At 31.8% G+C, this 20,705-nt stretch overlaps 1 protein-coding gene across 1 annotated transcript; it reads right to left on the bottom strand.

Moving 5' to 3' along the window:
- Nucleotides 1-10,049: 10,049 nt before the first annotated feature.
- LOC145185006 (uncharacterized) lies at nt 10,050-12,863 on the bottom strand. The gene has a single exon (XM_090094687.1). The coding sequence runs from the start codon at nt 12,861-12,863 to the stop codon at nt 10,050-10,052; it is 2,814 nt and encodes a 937-aa protein (XP_089950813.1).
- Between the last annotated feature and the right edge of the window lie 7,842 nt (nt 12,864-20,705).

Here is a 20,705-nt window from a genome sequence, read left to right as displayed (position 1 = left end):
CAAAACTTGGCCAAAGAAGCCAATCCAAAGCATATATATATATATATATATATATATATATATATATATATATATATATATATATATATATATATATATATATATATATATATATATATATATATATATATATATATATTATATATATATATATATATATATATATATATATATATATATATATATATATATAACGTGCGTGTAATTGATTCGTAGAATTTATAAAACAAGAATTTATAAAACAATTTATAAAACAATGTACCCAAATGATACTAAAACAGAAAAACGACAATTACAAGCATGAGTCACCTGTATATCATATAACACAGTTTCTATTTTTAGAAATGATTTATTCTAAACATATTTGCATGTTAACATTATTCTACGAATCAATTACACGCACGTTATTATTTTTACCTATTTCTTTCCCAGAGGTTACTTTTGATAAACTTTGGCCTGAAGTTTAGTTTTTTGATGTTATTTCTCATTAGTCATGTAAAAACTTACCGCATCAAGATCGTTTGGTACTAGGGATGGCACTTTTACTTATTTTGATGTTAAAAAAAATTACTTCAAAAAAAAAATTACTTCACATAACTTAAATTAAATTATGAAATATATAAATTTTTTAAAGTAATTGGTTTTTTAAAAAATAATATTTTAAAAAATTTCTTAATAAGTTACGCATTTTTAAAATTAACTTTATGTAAGTAATTTTATATGTAATATAAGGATATTATATTACAAATAAAATTACTTTTATAAAAATGCAATTATTTTTTTATTACAAGTAAACGTAGTTTACATAAAAGAGTTGTTTGCTTTTTGTAAAATACTTTTAAAAGTAATCCGTGTGAAAGTAAGTTACTTTAAAAAGTAATTTCGATTTTTACTTATACAAAGAGTTTGTATCCAAAATGTAATTTACTTTTTACATGTTAAAGTAAATTATTTTTGAAGGTGATCTTACGTAAATAAAGGATTTTAAAAAAGTCATATTTACTTAAGATCATATTAAATCAAGAGATTACTGCAACGTAATATGAAATTATTTTTATGGGTAAAAGTAACAAAAATTAACATAGGCAACTTGCATAAAAACTATTTGAAAAAAAAATTACTTAATATTATAAGTAAAAGTAAATTTATTTCATTAAAATAATATACTTTACTTAGTAAGTAAAAAGTACTTAAAAAAAGTAAGTAAAAAGTAAGTTATTTTACTTACTTTCATCAAACAACAGTCATTTTATGTTGTTTTAACATACTCATTGGTAAGAAAAGCAACGAATTACGGAGAATTGCCTGCTTCTGGGTACTTCTGGGTTATAATGTTTGGAATTATTCTGCATGTATGCGGACCGTTTTTGTGGAGGGGTTTTGTAATTGGCGGTAAGTTTAACAAACATGGTGGGTTGGTTCCTATCCATGCCAATCCTTGACTACGTCACTTTTCTGAAGGAGCGCGCTTTTTCGAAAACTTCTTTTATAATGCGCTTTTTGATCAAACATTACTTTTTGTGGTGATAAAACGAATCAGCGTTAATAATCCCTTCCGGCGGCAAAATAACATTATACCAAAACACGAACACTTCTTGGAGGTGCAAAACATTTCCGTTTGTCTCCCAAAATGTTTTTAACTCTGCCTACCAGTAGCTTCTGCCTTCCGATTGGCGGCCGCTGCTAGAAAATTTTCTTCAATTCATTTCATTCTATTGGCTTCAATCGAGAGGTGAAATCCACTGGCGGTTGCCGTCAGAAACTATTTTATATGCAAGAAGATTTAAAAGTTGCTTTCAGTGGCTTCACCTTCTTAACTGGCGTCGCGCGGTGGTCCTTTTTCATAATAAATGGTTGCGAAAGGTATAAAAATTCGTCTTCAAGTAATCGGTTGCAATGGCACTCATTGAATACTAAGATAACCAGGTAAACAAAATAAATCGTTCTTAGAACTCAACTCCCACCTCGAAGTGAACAATTGAACCCGAAAGTTGTACAACTTTACCGAGCTTACGCTCAATAGTTTCAGACAATTTAACAGCGCCCTTTCAAAGTGAATTTAAGTGTACCTAAAACTGTTTTAACGTTTTTTTGAAATGGAAGTTGAGCGAACAGGTAAGATAAAACTATTGTTTTACAACATTTACAATATTATAAAACAATAGTTGTATCTTTGTTGATAAAAAAATTAGTTGATTGTAAAGATGATGATAGGTTTGCACTAAAATAAGAATTTGTAAAGATTTTAAGAAAATAGATCTTTTGGAGTTGTTCGGGATTGTTACGAAACTATATTTCTATTGTTACTTTATTTATTTATTTCTCAGAAAAAGTTACTCTTGTTTGTTCGAACATGCTCTTTCTATATTTTTTTAATTTTTGCAGGTTCCATGGGGTGTCGTGTGAGAAAACGAGACATTTTTGAAGTATGGCGGAAAGAAAGAAATTTTAATACAGTGATGAAATTTGTTGAAGAAACAATTAATTTTAGTAGCAGTGCCACTAAAGAATGGCCTAAAGTGAGTTTTGAAAAACAATTAACAAGTTTGTGTGGCGAAGTTGCCAAATAAAGAAAACAACGATGTCGCTCAGTTAACAAACTTTTTCACCGCAATAAAGACTGGTTGGACAGTGATTTTGTAATTTTTAAGTTCTTAGAGAAAGGTGAAAAGACAGAAAACTCAGGGCGTCCAGAAAAACATTTAGGAGAATACAGTCATTCCGCGAAAACTAGGAGAGTGAAAGTTCTCCTTGAAAGTAGGACATCTGATGAGCTATCTCTAGCTACACGATTTAAATTAAAGCATAAGGGTAAAAGGAATGTAACAAAAGTTATTTATATGGTTTCATCATCTACCAGTTCACCAAAGAGCTACCAAAGTAAAGAAACGTATTTTCACTGAAAGTAAGGCTCCCATAAAAATGACAGCAGAGCGTGTTTTAGCTCTCTTTGTTGATAATAAATTTACAAAAAATCAATGCACAAACCTCTAAATCGCACAACGCTGACATTTACCCACCATACAATCGTTTGTTGGAGGCGAAGAACCAATGTTATCCCAATGACATCAAAATAACTGAACTATCTGCCGAAGTTTCTTTAAAATCATTAGTGAACCGCAAAGTTCGAAGACTTTTGAGTGCACATAGCGATGATTTAATAGCAAGGCAGCAGGATTTTGATCCCAAAAAACGGAATGTTTTATTCGATTGGGGTTGCGATGGTGCTTCGGGTCATAGCCGATAAATGCAAGGTTTTGAATCGAACGATAATGACTATTCGAGCATTTATTTTGTATCTATGGTTACCCTTACACTGACTGCTTCGTCGGTAAGTGGGTCATGTGATTTGATTCTGTGGAATAATCCTGTACCTTCATCAATAAAATATTTTAGTCCCATCAAAATAATGTTTCATAAAGAAACACCTGATTTTGTAACACAACAAGTTGATAAGGTTAAAAAAGAAATACAGGATCTAAGCCCCAGTGAGGTTATTGTAGAAGGAGTACGATTTAAAATACAATCGACGTTTCCACTAACGATAATCGATGGTAAAACTTGCAGCACTCTTTCTAATACAGCTGCTTAAAATTGTCATATTTGAGGTGCATCACCAAAAATAATGAACAATCTAGAAGCAATGCGAGCAAAACCGATAAATAAAAATGCCCCTCAATAAGGACTATCAAGCTTAGATGCTTGGATTAAATGCATAGAATTTTTTCTCAATATATCATACCGTTTAGATATTAAAAAATGGAGAATTGAGAAAACACAAAAAGATATAACAAAAAAATGAAAAAAGGAAGTACAAGAATATTTGAGAAGAGAATTGAATACTTTAGTTGATGTACCAAAACAAGTCTGTGGCACAAGTAATACAGGGAATGTGGCTCGTACTTTTTCTTACAACCCAGAGCTAGCCTCCCAAGCTAAAGGGGTAAATAAACCTTTTAAAGAAAGGTTAGGTACCGTTCTCCGTACCATTAGCTTGGGGTTCGCAATAAATAAACCAGCTTTTGAAAACTTTACCATGCAAACTGCTGATTTGTACATTCAAGAATACTCTTGGTACTACATCCCTCAAGTTGTATACAAAACTTTTCCTACCAATCGGTACACTGTCAGAAGAGGCTCAGGAGCATAGAAATAAAGACATTCGAAATTACAGAGAGTTCCATGCAAGAATATTTTCCAGAAAAGAAAATGTGGAAGACATGTTGCATCTACTTCTTATAAGCTCTGACCCATTAATCTCTTCTTTAAGGAGAGAAAAGCCAAAATCTTGTGACAGTTTTCCGCAATCAGTTTTAGCCTTGCTAAGAGAAGCTGAAGACTTGTAGGCAAAAATTGTTTTCACTTGTTGTAAGAATGTAATAAAATATTGAAAAAAAGTGGTTACTGCGTTTTCTTTTTTTTAAACATTAAATTTAATACCTACTTTGCAAATATAATGTTATATTTACATTTTCAGGATTCTGGTTTAGGGGATTTTTTTACATGCTGGTAATTTAGAAAACCAAAACTAAAATCAGTTTGATTTAAAGTTACTCCCCAGAAAAATTGAACAACTGTTATGAAATGTCATTTTTAACTTTGCTTTTAAATACAGAATTAAAAATATTCAAAATTTACTGTGCTTATCTATAAGCTTATTTATATATTTATAAGAAACGATAATTTAAAGTAGCAAAATAAAAATCATCATTTTTTTACTTTTAAAAGCTAACAAATATAGAATATAGAATAAATACTAAAATTACAGTTCTTGACAAATAAAGACTTCTTAAGAAATATAAGTGTTTGCCAGACGTAGACAGATTTCATTTCTAAGAAAATAACTGTAGAATATTGAAACCACTGTACCTAGGGAATTCCAAGTTTTAATCCTATTACCTGAAGACAGTAAGAGTGCACACTACTTGCGACAATTACTATGAAATTACTATCTTTACTACCAAAACTAACCAAGGTCATTGTTGTATTTTACATATACAACAGTATTTTACCTGTATATGAATTTTCAGTCCCTTATATTGTGATGGAATACTTTTGCAGCCATAGATCGAGAGCACCAGTGTGCGTCGACCGCCAAAGCGTGGTAGGGGTGGGGGTAATGCAAACTTTCGCTTCCTGTTCCCTGAAAAAATAGAGTAAAATTTGAAGTTTGTTTTTATATAATTGAGCGATGTAAATATTAACTAGTGTAAAATAGATTTTTCAAAAAAAAAATTATATCTATGCGGAGAGTGAAAATCTCATAATGACAGTAAAGTAATTCTATCGCAAAAAATTATATTTAGGAAAAAAATTCTACGTTGTTGAGAAAACTTTAATTATTTGAAAAAGTTCAATTAAAGCCGTTAATCAACTCTTAAGTCCCTAAACTTATTTCGCAATCCGTTTAACGTGTAATCAAATATGTTTAGGTTGGGACATGGACCTTTCAAAAAGTTTTGCAAAAATTATGAATTAAGTAAGTATAAATTATTTGATTAAAAATCGATTTCTGTCAGGGGCATGGGAGTCCGATAGACTTTCAGTAAAAATTTGTGCACCCAAACAACTTTCATTTTAGTTACCGTAATTGTTGTTAACAACCACGCTGAACAACAACAGCTGCTTTAACGCTATTAACAAGAACCACGCTGAATATTAATTCGAAATTTAGAAAGTGATTGTAAAATGCAGACCAATTTATTCTAACTATGAAAACTCTGAAACAAAAACAAAGAACTAGTCAGCGTTTTAAAACAAATCACAACTAAACTTTTGACATTTTTAATGCAAATTAAAAGCCAAATAAGATCTAATTGCTTTTGTTTAAGAATATGAACGATGTACAATTATGTAAACAAAATCAATCGATGGAACAAGAAAAATGCAGCAATCAACCATATCACTGAGTTCCATTTGAAACGTCTTTTATAACCCCGTAGTATTATGGCCTAAAGACATTTCTCTTATTCGATTGCGCAACTTGTTTCTCACCTTGAAAAAGAGGCCAGAAAGAAAAAAACTTTAAACAGATAAAAAACTCTTTCTCGAAATTATAAAATTAAAAACATAATTTTGCTCCAACTCCAAGATGTCTTATTCCAACTCAAGCATTTTCAGACCAAACGAAGTGAAAAGAGGTGGAAGAGGGGTGTATTGCTGTATTCCACTGTGCGAAAGTTCTTTTTGTAATAACAATATGGAAAAGACTAATATTGCTCTATTTTCTTTCCCTAACAAAGAAAAAAAACTTGATGTTTACAGAGCTTGGTGTAACGAAATATTTACATATAAATGTAAAGGAGGTGCTGATAAACTTGAAATAATGAAACACGCGAAAGTGTGTGAATTTCTCTTTAAGCCTGAGGAAATAAGAGTTAGTTCAGGATGAGTAAAAAAACATTAAAATTAGGGTACGAAGTTTCTTGCTTTTTTTTATTCAAGACACCACAAGATAAGTTGCCTAGAAAATCTCCATCTCCAAAAAAAACTTGATGTTTACAGAGCTTGGTGTAACGAAATATTTACATATAAATGTAAAGGAGGTGCTGATAAACTTGAAATAATGAAACACGCGAAAGTGTGTGAATTTCTCTTTAAGCCTGAGGAAATAAGAGTTAGTTCAGGATGAGTAAAAAAACATTAAAATTAGGGTACGAAGTTTCTTGCTTTTTTTTATTCAAGACACCACAAGATAAGTTGCCTAGAAAATCTCCATGCAAAAAGTTGAAGTATCTAGAGTTTTCAACTAATATTGATACTAAAACTAATACAATAATAGATTCTACCAAAAACGTAGATTCTGAAAATTGTAAACTTTTATCATTCGAAAAAAGAATCATAGAAAAAAAGTAGAAGTATGTCATGAAAGTTACAGAAGCTTGCTTGAAAAATATAAAACTTTAAAAATAATAAACGACCAGCTAAAAAATGATATTTTTAGCTTCGAAGCTTTAGAAAAAGAAAAAATAGTTTACTGCTATTTGGTTTCATTTTTTTCCTTACTGACCTCTCTTTCAAGCTTAAAAATTAGTTGCGCAATCGAATTAGAGAAATGTCTATTAAATCTTCAAAAAATATCCCTTTTGTAGGGATTTTTGTCTCGTGACCTTTTATCGCGGAAAAAAATACATCGTACGTTTTTAAAACCATTTGTCCAAAAGAGGCAACAAACTATTTTATGTACGAGTCGAAGAATAAATACGCACCCATAAAAATAAATAGTATATACGCATATAAAGATGTTAATTTTTTTAGAAAAGGTTGCACTACAATAATTTTTTTGGGGACGTCGTTGTGCTTTAGAATTGATAAAGTTATTTAATTTTGAATGTTTCAGTTTTGTTTATATACATGTAAATTAAGCTAATTCTTTCGTCCGCACATAAAAATATATTCTGCAACAATTTATTTATTATGTCAATTAGTTATTTTTTTTTTTCGGTAGTCTAATAGGGTGGGTCTTTTATTTTCTAAGTGAAAATTTTTCATATTTCCCCCGTCTTTAGATATTTTTGAGTGCGATAAGGTAAATTTGCCGTTTCTCTTTAACTAGTTTTATTCCTGTTTTATTTCCACGTTTTTCACTTGATAATTTAATAATAAAGCTTAATTTCAATTAGTAATTCTCCTCAAAAGTTTTGTTACGCTTCACGCATTATAAATAAAAACATCTGAAAATTTTGTTTATGTTAAACAATTTTGAAGCATGTTATATAGTTGACCATTTAATAGTGCATGTTCGTTAACCTGAAAAATATTATATTTATGAGTTGTTCAAATAATTTGGATTTACGATTTAACTGTCTAATAAAATTTTATTGTTTACGCAACTTTTTACGCAAGAAAAAAAGATAGAAAAGTTTCCTTTCGGTGCCAAAAGTTTAACGCGATAATTTAAGGAAGTATTTCATAAAATGTATATGAATTGAAAATATTAAAACAAGAACATCTTTGGAACAAAATAAGCTACAGAAGTGATAGAAACCATTTTGAAAATAAAATATATTAAACAATTCAATGCATTTTAAATAAAAAAGATTTAGATTGGCTGTTAAAACTGCCTAAACTCCTTATTTATTAGTTAAAACTAAAAAAAAATGTTCCATATGTTTAAAAAACAGCCCTATAAACCGCTGGGGTGTGGGGGGGGGGGGGGCCTTACCACAGCCCTGTTTGCAAATGCTAAAATGTTTAGGAACTAAATAAACAATAATTAAAAATAACAAGCAACTAATATTTAAAACAAAAGCTGTATTGTGTTAAAGCATAGTCATAGTATTTAAATAGTCTGGAAACGCGGGTCGTCTTCTATGGATTTCGTTCAATAACTTGAACATTTAAGGGTGACCGGACTGAGAGTGCATCAAATAATTTTAAAATGACTTTTTCTGCCGCAGTTTCTAATAATTTAGATGAATTTGATGCTGTTTTAGCTGCTATTGATGAAGATTTGTTGGAGACTGATCCTAATTTTAGTTCAACTGTTGAGTTAGCTGTTGGAAATATTCCTAACGCAAATGAAGAGCGTGTATTTTTGTGTTTATATTGCGAAAAAAGATGTTTATCACAAGGTGGTTTAACTCGTCACCTCAATGCCAAGCACAAGGACAAGCTTATTGATAAACAGTTTAGTAAAGAGAAAAAAATAGCAGAGCTTATTCTTCATTCTAATTGCTTTCAAAATTACTTGATTCAGAGTGCAGAAAAGCTTGCCATAGATGAATGCTACCCTACTAAAATAAGAACTGAATTTAAAAATTTTAAATTGACATGTATAGAGGTCAATACAGCTTATTCTTTAATAAAAAGTATTATTGAATCATTTGATGGAAATGCTGAAAATTTTTACCCAGCTTTCTACAAAATATTTTCTGAAGCACCAAATCCTTTTAAAAATCTTAGCCAAAACTGCACTCTTCTTTTAAGTTTTGAAGTTGCTAATCTTGTCTTGGCTCATCTGACTGGCGCCTCCTTTAATAATGATGTTTTAACATTTAAACATGAATCTTATCAGTTTACTGAAAAAGAAAAATCTATTATTGCTTATCTTAGTGGTTATGTTTTTGGTACCTTTTATCGTAGAATTAGATTTAGTTCTAACATGTCTAGTTTGTATCATAAACAGTGTTTATCATTTTTGCTTGCTGGTAAATGTACAGGAGAAACAATTTCTTTGCCAGAGCATAAACATGTTAATTTGCATGATAGGGGTGGTTTATGGAAAGTAAGTAAAGAGGTTATTTGTATCTTTACTACTGCAGAGTACCATTTTATTTCTATGGCAAAAAAGTCATCTCATACTATCAATTGCAAAGAAATAGTTGATACGTTAATTAAAGACTCTTTTGTGCTTGTTAACTTTTCAAAAATTATACATAGTTCAACTGATAAAGTTCAAAAAGAAATAGCACTTAATTTATTAGAAGATCTTCTAACTCTGTATATACGTGTTCGTACATTTTCCTATGTGAAAGATAAGTTGCAAGCTTTCAAGGTTTCTAAAAGTCAAACAAAATCAAATGCATTAAGAAAAGCAATTAAAAAAAAAGTCTCAACTTTGGAACAAGGACATTAAAGACTTGGCATGACTTGGACTTATGAAAACGGCTATTTTCATAGCCACATACCTTTTAAAAATATTAATAGCATATTACTAACTACTCCTGAAGTAGTAAAATGAATACTTAATGACTTACTTTTATGATGTATAAGTTTATGATATATTTCATATTGATATTGTATAAATCAACTTTTGTAAATACAACAACTTTGTTTACTTTTACATTCTACTGTTTTTTATTCAATTCTTTTACAACTTTTATACAGAAACAAAAAATTCTCGAGGGCGTAATTATGTACAAAAATAGCGTACGACTTGACTAAGTTATTAGTCAAGTCATAAAATGTAAATGCGACAACTACAAAAATAGCGTATGACTTGACTCATAACTTACATCAATTAACTTTAATGACAAGAATTTTATAAACGTAATAATAAAGTTTCATAACGATCAGCTATTATCACATCACCCCAAGAACTAAAGTTCTTAAGTAACATAGTCATTTAAATATGTCGGCTTTGTCCTTTCTCTGGTTGATCGTCTGATCGCTGGTAATAAATTTTCGACGATTTCTCTGCCACCAGCTTCCTCCTCATCGTCAACAACTGTTTCTTCGGTTTCTTCCTCTTGTGCAGCAAAAATGTCTAAATCTTCAAAATCACTTTCATCGCTGTCGATCTTTTCACTGATAATAGTTTCTCTTGAAGCGTTTGAAACATTTGAGGCAGGAGCTATTCTCACATCTCGCACATGTCTTGGTACACCATCAATTTCAATATTTGTGTTTGTGAGTATGTCAGTTACAGTACCAATTTTCCAAACTGAAGTGCACTTTGCATCAGCAGGGCGAACGTAAACTTTTTCTCCAATTCCATAAGTTTCCATAGCTCGTTGTGATCTTTCCTGAGTTTCAGTGTTTTTCTCCTCTTGAATTGGTAGACGCCAGACGTACATATTTTTCTGAGAAGCAGGTGCAGATTTCTCATTTGTTTCCACCGTTGGTGTTGCATTGTACCAAAATACCGCTAGTAACGGACATATTTGTGCCCTCGCAGCTGTTCGTTTTACTGTGCGGTGGTTACGCTCCACTATCCCATTCCCTGAAGGTCTATATGCGCATCTATACTTCCTTTTTACACACCATTTTTTACATATGTTTGAAAATTCTTTGGATTTAAACACCGCTCCATTATCCATCAACAGTTCTTGCGGTGGGCCATGCTCCCTAAATACGGATTCCAATTGATTTACTACACTTTTGGTATCTTCGCACGGCAACTTTCTCCAAACTGCAAACCGACTTGGTCCACAGTCAATCATTGTTAAATATGGCGACCCTTTATAGTGAGTCACATCACAAGCAATTCTATACCATGTGTCTGGTACATCTAGCACTCCATTTTCCCATTTTACTGGTGCTGGATCAATTGAATTACATTGGCAACAATTGCGAACACATTCTTCAACGTCTTTTCTTAATACGTGCGGAAGTCTTCGTTGCACTGTAAACATTGTCCGATTAACGCCAAAATGATGCTTTGAGTGACAATTACGAATTTCCTCAGCAATACTTACCCCAGCTAGTTCTTTAGTATTTTTTTTTGAAAGTTCATTTATCCAAGTTTTTGGAACTCTTGTCAACACGTCAGCTTTGTTTTTGGAGGACGGAACCCATTTCAATGTGATTTTTATACTATATTCTTTTATTAAGTCTTGCAATAGAGAAAGTCTTCTTTTAATAAGCATTTCTGATAATCCATTTGATCGAACCCTATGACTTTCAGTCAGCATACTTTTTAACCATCCATGAACTGTTACTGAATCAGTGAATACTGACAAATTCTTTATATGCCACTTAGCAGCTAGGTTTATCCCACGCACCACAGCATCTAATTCAGCAATATTAATATGCATGACATCATTTATACTTCGAAGCCAGGCTGCATCCTCAATTATTACGCCATTGTATTCTATAGCAACCCCCATTGCCATGCTGCTTGCATCACACCACAATGTCGCTCCATTTTGAATTCCTTCAGCATTCCATTTTCCTCTCACAGAATCGCTAACTTCCAATCGGCGCAATATTTCAATCAACCATGACTGAGCTTGATCTCCGATTAGATCATCCCAAGCATCTCCTTGACTATGTCGTTTTATAAAACTGCAGGCAATTCTGAGCCAACCTCCAACAGGATAGTGACCTAACAAGTGTCCACATATCGAAAAAAGTTTCCGTCGTGTTACTTTTTCAGTTTTGATATCTTGTGACTTTGGAATGGTGTTTCCTCGTTTCCAACAAAGCTCCTTTTTTTCATTTCTAAATAGTTGCAAACCCAATACTCGTGCAGTATCACATTGCTCTGGCTCTTTGGTTACCAATCCATAACGCGCCAAATGATTTACGACCTTTTCAACTGATGTTTTTTCCAAATTAACAATTATATCGTCAATATAGTGGTCAGTTGCTTCACTAATATCTGCATCTAGATTCAACACGCTGCCTAAGATTGAAGACATTATTTTTGGAGCAGAATTTAACCCAAAACCAAGACGTGTAAGATAGTATTTTTCTTCTTTGTAGATTACCCTCTGATGCTCCCACAAACTCGCATCGATGTGTACTTGCATATACGCGCATCTAAGATCGAGTGTTGCAAATTTGTCACCAAGAGTTCTCCATTTTCTAACTTTTTCATCACATGCATCACTTGTGGCATTATGCGAATTAACGTACTGATTCAATTCGCGAAAGTCCAGAACAGGTCGTACCTTTCCTTTATTTTCCTGCTCAACAGCCATTAACGGGACAATCCCTTCTGTACTTTTTTCTTCTTTGTTGCATGGTTTCAACCAGCCATTTTTCACCCATAAGTCCATCTCATTATTAAATTGAGGTATCAACTGGGGTTTTACCTTGTACTGCGCGACAGAATTTCTTAGTTGTGGTTGACCTTGTTTCCATTTATATTTAGCAGTCCACTTTGTACCATCAAAGTAAGCATCAAAATCCTTGTCATTTATACCAACAATTTGTTTCTCTGTATAAATTGAAACAAAACCAAATTCAATTTTTCCATTGTACAAGTGCACTCCTCCACAGCGATTAATGACATCCATACCAATAATAGCATCAATACCGTTGACAACACTTTTTAGAATCATTACTAATACTTTGAGCTTTTTTCCTTCAATGATTAATGTTACTGTAGCTTCTCCCTCCGTTTTCACAACTTCTCCATTAACAGCCAACACCATTATATCATGTCTTCTAATACGAACACCAGCTTTCCGAGCCATGTTGTTTGAGATAATAGTTCGGGTACATCCGCTGTCAACCAGTGCTTTCCCAGCAAAGTTGTTCACCTGCACAGTGCATATTGGAAGCGCCGTTAGTTGTTTAGGGAAACAGCTGGCGCTGGCGATTCCCCATTTGAGTTTCCCTGATGCAACAAACAAAATCTTGCAATGTGTCCAGATTTTCCACACCTGAAACATTTTATCCCATCACTGACATTTTGTTTCTTCGAAAAACAGATTCGAGCAACATGTCCAGATTTGCCACAGTTGTAGCAGATAACATCAGTAGCGGATGGTTTCTTAACATTTTTATGGAACTCAGAGATAGTTGTTGAAACATACTCTTCTTTTGTTTTTTCCGTCATGAGTACTCTTGCATGGTTCAATGCATCCTGTAAACTGATCCCAAATATTTTCACTTGTGCTCGTAGCTGCTTCGAAATTTCACCCGGCAATCCAATTATGAACGCTCTTAGCAATAATTCTTCGCTTTCAATATCGGCCAAATTCATAAGTTGACGCAAACTGGCCAAATACACATCGACAGATTCACCGTCATTCCATCTCCGATCTCTGAACTGCTCGTAAGCTTGGAAACCATCAACTGCAAATGCATCTAGTAGGGCTTTTTCAATGTCCTTAGCGGAAGTTTTTTGGCTCTCCCCAAGTTGCTCATATAATGCGAACGCACTGCCTTCAAGAAACAACGGAATGATCAATGAAAGATCGCCCAACTTTTGCAGCTCTCCCACCAGCTTGATCTTTTTCAACCACACTACAACATCTCCAGATCCATCAAATTTTCCAATCATTTTTGCCATGGATGCCATACTGCCGAAATAGCTTGTAAATACAACAACTTTGTTTACTTTTATATTCTACTGTTTTTTATTCAATTCTTTTACAACTTTTATACAGAAACAAAAAATTCTCGAGGGCGTAATTATGTACAAAAATAGCGTACGACTTGACTAAGTTATTAGTCAAGTCATAAAATGTAAATGCGACAACTACAAAAATAGCGTATGACTTGACTCATAACTTACATCAATTAACTTTAATGACAAGAATTTTATAAACGTAATAATAAAGTTTCATAACGATCAGCTATTATCACAACTTTGATATATACAATATCAATAACAAAATTAATATAATTGTTTTTTTCAATTTTAAATTAACAATAACACATCTAATACTTTATAGTGTTACCATTTTTTTAAATTGTAAGATAAATTTTGATATAGACAGATCTTTAAAATTGATTATTTTTGACCAATACATTTATACCAAAAAATATTTTAAAAATAGTGTACTACATTTTTAAAAAAGAAAATAAGTCGAAATCTATATATGTTAAATTTTAAGTGAAAAATATTAATAATTGAACTCATCAAAAAATATTATCTTATGTTTAATACAGTTTTTACTTGGTTTAAATTTTTTTTTAACACGATTTAATACTATCACTCGTATTATCTGTATAGCTAATTACATTTCCAGTTACAGGAAGAAATACTTTCTGATTTCTTATCATGTTATCATTGTAACCAAAGTCATTAACAGATGGATTATCTTTTCGTGATCCAAGTGATCGTTGGCGTCCAAAATAATTTTCAATTGGATCCTGACAAAAGCGTTCAGTTAAAGCATATTTTACATTTTGCTGCAGTAAAAACTGAACAGATTCTATAATTGAATGAACTGTAATCTTCAAACCTTCATATGTTTGATGGGCAATGAACATCTTTGATTTTGAAATTTTTGAAATATCTCCAGGATGCTCTTCAATAGATTTTAACCAATCTTTAAAGTATTGCAAAAAAACACTTTGTAACCAAAAAAACCTATCATCATTTAATGACGAGAATGGAGCTAGATTTGGTTTTAGATCAAATTTATGACCATTTAAACTTCTTATATTCATTATATCAAAGAAGCTATCCATTAAGGCACAAAACTTAGCAGTGCCTTCAGCTTCAGGTGGTCCGTAATGTAATAAAACTTTTGATACAGTAGAACTTAGCACTTGAGCAGCAAGTTTAACATTCATTATTGAATATGGCGTCAATTTTATATGTTCAAAAGTGAGTTTAGGCAAAATATGTAAGCCACATTCTCTGTCCTCATAAAATATATCAGCAATATGATTCCACAATATGAACATACCACCATTCCACATATATCTTGTTCCTTCTGCATTTTTTGAGTTAGATAAACAGTTACGAACTGTCTTAATTAGATGTGGTGGGTCAGATATAAAATAAACAAATCGTTTTTCTGAACTAAAATAGTTAAGGGTTCTATATGTGACATCAACATGCGGATTCATATCATCATTACGTGTCATGGTAAAATGCATTTTAAACAACTTGCGATTTGCAGAAGCTCCATCACAAGTTACAGCAATAACTTTTAAGGAATTTAATTCACAAATTCCAATTGCTTTCCAAAGCAATGGAAAAATTTGACAAGCGGTGGCTCCAGTTGTTGCAAAGTTAGCTAAACTAAATTTAAAAGGATTGACAATACTACGAACAAGAAATACTAAAACATGGGTAGCAAAATCATCTACTTTTGGCAAAGTTGCTATGTTAACATCAGCATCACCAAGATCAACATAACCCACAATCTCCCCAGTGTGCTTGTCCCAAACTAAGTTTTCCTGAATTTTCATTTCATCCATTAGAATGACAATAAATTTTTCTTGCTCCGAAAAATCTTTGGTTTTTTCTTTTAATTCATCAATTATTTCCTTATTGAATCCACGTTTAGGTTTAATGTAATTTTTATAATCACGTAAGCGACGACGACTTGGAAGGACAAGAAAACCTGTTCCTGATTTCTCATTGTAACGTATATCATCATACATTGCAGCAGACTTTGATGCCAGTGAAAGACAGTATCGAATTATTATAGGATGATATCTTACATTAGTTGGAGATAACCTCAAATATTTTTGCTGCTCCTCCCAAAATAGCTTCATAAAAGGTGAGATTTTGTTTTGATCTGCATTTGACATAATTGATATTAAATCATCACTTAAACTTGAACTGATAGTCAGGGCAGATTTTGAAATTGAATTTTGTAAATCAATGATTTTTTCTTTCAACTCCTTATTTTCAATTCTATAGTTTTGAATTGTTAACTTTAGGCGATCTGGAGAAGTCAATGATATTGGTGCATTAAGTTTAGCAGGCTTTTTCGCTACACTGTGCTTTCTTTTTGATGATTTGGAAGACTTAGAAATTAAAGTTTTTTCATTTATAATACAGTTATCACAACATTTCAGTTTGCTCAAAACTGAACATGTACTTGATCTGAAATACTCAGTTTGATAAGTACCATGAAAGTTAAATTCTGTTTGATTATATATTTTAGGGACACAATGTTTGATGGCAGACTTTTTTGCTTCATCGAGTGAGACTCCTAGACAAATACTATAACTTGAAATAACTTTGATCAAGTTTGACAAAGTGATATTTTTCATTGAACTGTCATAACTTTTATAAACTTCATGGGTTGATGGTAAACGCCAGCCATAAATGCGAAGTATAAATGTTAAAGAAGCATCAATAAATATGTCTGTTTTTGTAACTGCATGAATTTCATCTTTTTCAAAAATATGAACGTGAGAAATATTATTATTTATATTCCAACCAGAAGGAAGATTAAGATGTACTATACGCTTAGTAAATTCTTCCATTGATTTGTAACATTCCTGGATTGAGTTTGGTTGAGTATTTAAATTGGATTTCTTATCAACTATGATTTCTGCAGATTTACGAGAAGTTGTGCTTAAAATAAAATTATCAATTCAAGTAGTTTATTTGCAATTATACAACAGTATAAACAAAAAACTATTTTCATATATATATATATATATATATATATATATATATATATATATATATATATATATATATATATATATATATATATATATATATATATATATTCTTTATTATTTTTCAAAATAATTTTATTTTACCTTGAAATAGAAAAACTTTTTTGTGGTAAATTTATTTTTGGTATTGATCCAGGAATAAGTGTAGTTTTTAAATCATCTAAAATTATAAAAATGTACCTGAATTTTCTTGTTTCCAGTATAGATACCAACACAATGTTAATACTGATATAATATTTGTCAACTAATCCAGCTAAGTAAACTTTATATAAAATATAAAGTTTATTAGGCTCTATTAGCTAACATTTCAAATAAATATATTTTGAAGATAACGTATTATATCTGAAGTCATCCATCTAATTATACAGTCAATGAAATGCTTCCATATATTATAATTATATGGCATATACAAACCAATTTCTTGAAGCAGCAGATATATTGAATATATAAAATACTCCAATTTACTCACGACGAAGAAGTTGATCCTTTGTGTAATGACGTTCACAAATATAAAGATTTCTTTTTTCGATTTGAGCTTTTAATCCTTTGTCAATCACTCTGTCATGTGTAATTACACTTATTAACTTCTGTCTCCAGTTTGCACTATATTCGTCATCTTTTGTTGGAATACGAAATATAGACAATCCAACATGATTTCTTGATACTGAACAACCAAATATAGCGCAATTGGCTCCTGGCATTTTCAATATTTATCACAGAGTAAATGAAATTAAGTAGCAGCTAAGTACTATGTTTACAATTTGATGCACTCTAAAGTAGTCTGAGCACTAGTATTGAAAGGAACTTAAGTGTTATGAGAAAACGGCCCGCGTTTCCAGACTATTTAAATACTATGACTATGGTTAAAGTAATCACACAATTTTTTTGGTTGGTCAAGTTGCCGAACCCCCGTATTGGCATTTTGAAAAGAAATATTTCGTAATAAAATGTATAAAATTTCTTCCACATCATTATATTAAAATGCAAAATTCAAACTACACAAGTGAAATATAAAAAATATGAAAAATATAAAATACAAACTATATTAGCAAATTACTTCTAATATGAGTTACATTAAAATCAAGTTTTTAAGTAAGTACATTAAAATCAAGTTTTTAAGAAGCATTGAGTTTCGTAAGTTTCTTGAACTCATGTTACATTTTTCTCTTCGTTGAATAAAGTTAGCAACACTGAATGCAGTTTATTACTTTAGTATCAATTTCAAGTTTAGTAATTTCTTTTTGCTCAAATGCAGTAATTCTACTATTTAATTGTCTTGCGTAAAGTCCTCGAAAGCAAACAATATTTGATTTGCATTTAAATTTCTTTGTTAAATAATGCATTGTTATACAAAGCCAGTAGGATCTAACCCTGTTCTTCCTCAAATCGGTTGCTTTAGCAATATGGGTAACTGACTTAAAGTTAGCTTTAATATCGATCTTGTATGGGAAGTACTACTTTCTGAATCGCTTCGCTATTTTCTTTTGATGAGGCGGCTTGTAAAGTGGAGCAAGAATGTTTAGAAGGTGTTGCATACCAAGTTAATGAAAATTGTTAAAAGGACAGCTATCTTGAATAATGCAATTTATTACGGCTTCATCTACTTCGTATTTTTTCTGCTTGCCAACGAACTTATCTTGAAGAAGTATTTTTTTTTTTAGAATCGTAAAGGTACTCAGATCTTTTATGAACATGAAAAATATGTTTTCGCAGATTTGGTTCAGGCCCACACACAAGGTTTCCATTCTACGGGCGCATCAAACAAACATACTTATTAGTGTTGGCAAGAAATGAAAATAGGTTCTTAATAGGCAATGCTTTTATTTTACGGACTGATTTTTAACTTTATCATCGTCGGTATCAGAGTTCGAACCTGCATCACAAACAATAGTTCATAAAAATATATAACGCAAATTAAAGGCTGATGCAAATAGATGAATGTACAGCTAGTATTTATTCTGGGTCATTTACTTTATTTGACATTACTACTAGGAAATGAGAGTTCTTGGACAAAACTTTTTTTGATCATAAATTGAGGATAATTTTTTTATTCCGCGACAATTATTTTTTTGTGAAAAAAAATTTTTTTTTAATTTAAAATTTCGTAATTTCTGGTACAAAACATTTTTTTTAACAAATGTAGCATTAAATTTTTCTCTGCACGATAAAGTAAAAGTTCAAAAAATTTAAAACTGCATGATAAGGTGCAATTAAAAATGTATGTGAAGGTATTTAACTTTTTCGTACAAGATGTCTTGCACGAAATTTTTCTTTTTTTCTTTCGATGATGGTTTTTAAAATTTGTATCTCCCGCCATTTGATTCCTTTATTTTGCAAAATGTGAAGAGTATCTAGAGAGAGTTTTTTTCGTTTTCATCTCGGAACACTTTAATTCTCGGAGTTTTAATGGAATTCATTTTTAATGTGCCAAGAATTTCTTTAAGTCAAAATTTTCACAAAATTAAATTTAAAAAGGGGATGCTTGAGAATGGGGAGTTTGGTCCGAGAAGCAATCCGGAGCCAATAGATTCAAATCCTTTTCCGCTTCCTTTCACCCACGGCGTTAAAAACAGTCCGTCTCCTCTCAGAGTTTTCATTTTCATTCCTTTTCAATTTCTTTTGACGTAAACGACGCCTCTTCCTGAAATTTTGTTGACCACAGTGGACCCAAGCGAAGAGGCAGCTCCAGTCAACATACCAGTGGCAACCATGGGAGCGGCTTGTGCTGCAAGCATGCCCAATAAAGGTAAAAGAGCTCCAATAAATCCTCGTTTCACTTTAAAATTGTATTCCACCTGAGTTTTGCTCATTTTAATGGTTACTCCAACTCCTCGACGGAGAGCGTCTGCAATTTTTTGATGTTGTCTTTCCGTCACAAGCAAAACATCATTTCCGTTTAAATCTTCTTTTTAAATCCTGATGCTTACTGGTTTGTCGTCCATTATTGATTTTTTTATTTTGTCGACCTGTCCCTGAGACACATTTGCTTTGACACTGATATATCTGCTCATTATTTTTAACGTTGGAAAAATTTTTATTTCACTTCTCGAATGTGATATCGTATCGTGACGTCTTCCCCTCGAAAGTCGATTAAATTTCCATTTTGATCAATGATGCGAGTGATCATCGTGGACATTTCGCTCAATTTGACAGGCAGATAAACCAAATGGGTGGGTCTCTCGATGATTTTAAAACCTGGACCCACATCGGGATAAAAGGAGTAAATGCAATTTAATTGGGAGCCATTAATGAATGCCGACCCTATGACGTTGTTGACGATTCGGATCGTATTGACGCTTGAAATTCCGACAATGTCGTCGGACTCGTATTCAGAATTGGAATCCAACTGTCTTTTCGTGAATCTCAAAACTGACGCGAAGTTGTTTTCCACGTTCAAGCCCATCAAATAATTCAAACCAAGTTTAATGGTTGATTTTAAAGTATTGGAATTGGATCCGATTTTGATGTTTTCAGGGGAGTAACTGATTTTATTTGCAATGACGTAACTTGCACTTTGAGACGTGTAACTTTTTATTGTGTTTGAGACGGAATTTTGCAAGTAAATGTTACTGTCGATGATGTCGTAACTCCTTTCTTGAATGGCGATGTTTTCCCAATTGGCTCCGTTGTTCATACTGTACCTGAAAGAATTGTTTTTGCTGGTGATGTTTGGAAATCTGTTGTACGTTTCTAGACCGAGAAAAGCCGTTTCGTAACTTTTCCCTTTTTCAAAAACAATTTTGTCCAAAAAATTTCCTATGATTACGTTGGAATTTCCATCCACGTCGATGATTATGCCTGACATTTTTTATTATGCGTCATTTTTTTAAAATTGTCTCTTTTGGAAAATAAAAATCATCAAATCCGCTTCGATGTTTTCCATCGTACCTTTTTGAGGACAAATCAATCACCGCAAATCCGTGAGGTTCTGACCA

This window comes from Hydra viridissima, unplaced genomic scaffold, assembly GCF_058129835.1.
Source record: "Hydra viridissima isolate aposymbiotic clone 2 unplaced genomic scaffold, HvirCarnegie_v1 scaffold_8, whole genome shotgun sequence".
In the NCBI taxonomy this organism is placed as follows: Eukaryota; Metazoa; Cnidaria; class Hydrozoa; order Anthoathecata; family Hydridae; genus Hydra; species Hydra viridissima.
The sequence above is the reverse complement of the archived record's forward strand: the minus strand, read 5'-3'. Positions and strand labels throughout refer to the sequence as shown.